This window comes from Austrofundulus limnaeus, unplaced genomic scaffold (assembly GCF_001266775.1).
Source record: "Austrofundulus limnaeus strain Quisiro unplaced genomic scaffold, Austrofundulus_limnaeus-1.0 Scaffold205, whole genome shotgun sequence".
Lineage (NCBI taxonomy): Eukaryota > Metazoa > Chordata > Actinopteri > Cyprinodontiformes > Rivulidae > Austrofundulus > Austrofundulus limnaeus.
The window spans coordinates 745,682-748,887 of NW_013952607.1; the positions used below are offsets into that span (position 1 = coordinate 745,682).

At 38.3% G+C, this 3,206-nt stretch overlaps 1 protein-coding gene across 2 annotated transcripts in view; it reads right to left on the reverse strand.

Moving 5' to 3' along the window:
* Positions 1-2,527, reverse strand: part of ndufaf6 (NADH:ubiquinone oxidoreductase complex assembly factor 6) — a gene marked incomplete in the record, with an annotated part of 30,245 nt that extends 27,718 nt beyond the window's left edge. For both annotated transcript variants that reach the window (XM_014018923.1, XM_014018922.1), the window contains 4 exon segments: positions 822-878; positions 1,003-1,125; positions 1,328-1,427; positions 2,316-2,527. In XM_014018923.1, the coding sequence (XP_013874377.1) occupies positions 822-878; positions 1,003-1,125; positions 1,328-1,427; positions 2,316-2,506 (471 nt within the window).
* Positions 2,528-3,206: the final 679 nt, after the last annotated feature.

The following is a 3,206-nucleotide window of genomic DNA, read 5'->3' on the forward strand; positions in this document are numbered from 1 at the left end:
TAGCATGGCTAATAATAGCAGAAGCTCCGTTGTACAACCATATGAGACCCAGAGGCAGAGTCGGTCGCAGCTTCTTTTTTTTTCTCCTCCTCCTCTGATCTGCGCTCACTCTGCATGCTGTTACCAGAGCAGGGAGCAGCAGCGGTGAAAATACCTCAGAAACTCGAACAAATAAGCTTTAACAAGGCTTTAATAAGCTAAACAATTGAGGTACATGAGAAAACGTGTTCATAACGAATGAAAATAAATAATTATATAGTGTCCATGCAGGTCTCAAACCCTGGTCTCCCACTCTCTGGTCCAACACCCTACCTATTGCCCTATTGGAGGCCTGTTGTGAAATGAGCTGCACATTACACAACAATACCGTGACAACTTTTTATACTGAGGAGGAGGAKTCTCATCTGGGGGTTGCTAGGTRAGGGGCTGAACGCAGGTTCTGGTGGGTTGTAGTACAGCTTGTGACATCACAAAATGACAGAAGTATAAAACTTGTCGTTAATATACATTAAAAATACATTTACTTACAGTAAATATGCCCCTGGGTGCATTTTTTTGGTCCTAGGACTGTTTTTTAAGAAGTACATACCCAAAGTTGAGTAAAAAAAACTTTCAAAAAGTGAATTTTGCATAATAGGTCCCCTTTAAGGTATTGTTTACTTTACATCACCCTGTATTAATGCAACTATCACTGTAAATGTACAGTTTGTGCTTTTATCAGAGTTCAGCAAGGTCAAAAATCGCATAAATATAACCACAAATGATAAAACTGGAATCCAATTTAAAAAAAATAAAGTTTATGTTTTTGTATTGTGTCTTACTCTTTCTGTCACAATCCTCAGCAGCCACCTCTTTGTTAAGTTGTGTGTCCTCACTGCCTGCAGGACAAAATTTAAATACAGAAATAAATTTTGTTCTGGACTAAGAAAACTTTCTCGGTTTGAGGTAGTCAGTCTGAAATTCATCAGGAGCTWATTTGAAACTCTCTAAAATGATCTTTACCCTCCAGAGCTCGGTGCTGACTGGTTGGTTCGGAGGGTCGTCTCTGTAGATCTCCTCTACAGCTGTTTGCCAGAACTGCATTCGCATCAAACCAATGGTTTTCTGGGAAACAGAGTCCTTCACCTTGTCCAAAAACAAATGTAAGAAGTTTTGACGTTAGCCAGAAACAGAAATCTAAAACTTGAGTGTTTACCTAACACTTTCTTATTGTTGAAACAAAAACTGCAGTAACAGCAGCAGTGGCAGTGATGGTGACCGCCACAGAGCTGTATCAGAAGACATTTGAGAAATAATTTCTCATTCAACCAAATGTAGGAATACCTGCCTGTGCCAGCTCCACATTAAAAGCTCTCAGAGCCAGAGAGGAGCGCCGGGCTTCGAAAGGGAGCAGGAGAGACGAGATGAAGCCCTCATGGTCTCTGGACCTGAGGAGGAGAACAACTTTTTTAAATAATTTGCTCATTTTAAAACTTCATTTTCATTTTCTAGAACAGGGGTGCCCAAACATTTTCCCTGAGAGGGCCAAAATTAAAATCAATCTGAGGGCCGCGGGCCAAATGCAATAATATAAGAAATGCAAATACTTAAGTAAAGTTGTTTTATTTTTTTATGATTAAGCTTGCAGCCAGTGTGGTTGCCCACATTCTTTAGTTTTTTGTTTCAGCCCACGGACATGGAGAAAATTCAATGTATGCTCAGGCAGCAAAGGCTCATGGGACTTTTCATAATTTAAAATTTGAGTATATGTGGTCTTATAAGGTGTGCAAATCTATACTGTATATGGGCTTAAATCTGAACTAAATGTCTCTTGTAGTTACTTGTATTTTATATTTAATCTTAACATAATTACAATCTAGTATGCAGGACAACTGCTGGTGGGCCAAATCAAATGGCTCGGGGGGCCAATTTTGGCCCGCGGGCCCCACTTTGGGCACCTCTGTTCTAGAAGCTCCATCATTAAAAACTGCAAAATGCAATGATGCCAAAATAGATGACTTTTTTTTATTTAATCTGAAGACATTAGAAAATTAAAAACAAGGCTGTGATTTCATTTACAGTTTCCAGTTTCACTTGGGTTAGTCACTAGAAAAATAACTTTAAGAGTTCAAATTATAAGACCAATTTTTCAACACTTATCTGATTTTTATGCAAGATCTTTGATTGGAGCCTGACATAAATACTGTACGTTCATCCAGATTTTAATAATGTGGACTAAAACTGCGAGTTATCCGTTTTAAACAACAATGTGTGGTTTGCACTGTCATTATCAAAAATAATATGTATGTATTCAATCAAAACGTGCTCCAACCTACCTTACTAAATCCAGACAGTACTTTTCACTGTGTTGAAACGCTGCTGTTGCATTTGTAGACGCTCTCACGCTTTGCCTTTCAGCTGCTCTTTGGACACATACAGGCTTTGGTGCTATGTTTCTGCTAAAACTGTAAATCCGTGAGGTTTTACTGCTGAACAATCCATGTTTAGCACAGACGCAAGCTGCCATGTTCCCCTTCAAATTGTGTTGCATTCACTGTCCCTCGGAGACGGAAAGATTAGTGTGTAAACAACGTCCGTTTTCGACCACAGCGTTATGAGGGCTTTTCTGGGAAGGAAGTCGATATGTGCGTAATACATAACGAACTGCTCACTTGGCTGAGTAAGCAAAAGAGACGAGAGACTAACAACGTTATTTTTATGTTTTCATTAGATAAAATTGCAACATATTGAAAACTGAAATTCACTGTACAGCCTTTATAATTGGAGCAACTTTCATATCAAATAAATTAAAAACAATTAACTTAAGCTGTAATACAAAATACTTTTTAAAAAATATGCATTGGACGTTCGCCTATTTCCAGCAGATTSCTGAAAATACAACTTTTCAACGGCCTACGAACGCAGCAGACTGTGTTACTTTAAACTCCTTCCTACCCCGACCATCCGGGACAGAAAGTCAAGTGATCGCAATGTGAAAAACTGATCTGTCAAAGTTTTTTAAAAAGTGGGAAAAACATGCACAACACATACAACAATTTGAGACGCATATTTTGCGTTAAAGCGTCACACAACTGATTTTGTGGTGACAACACCAAAAATAAAAAATTTTTGGAAAAGAAAAATGCACACCTAAAATACTACTACTACTACTACTACTACTACTACTACTACTACTACTACTACTACTACTACTACTACTACTACTA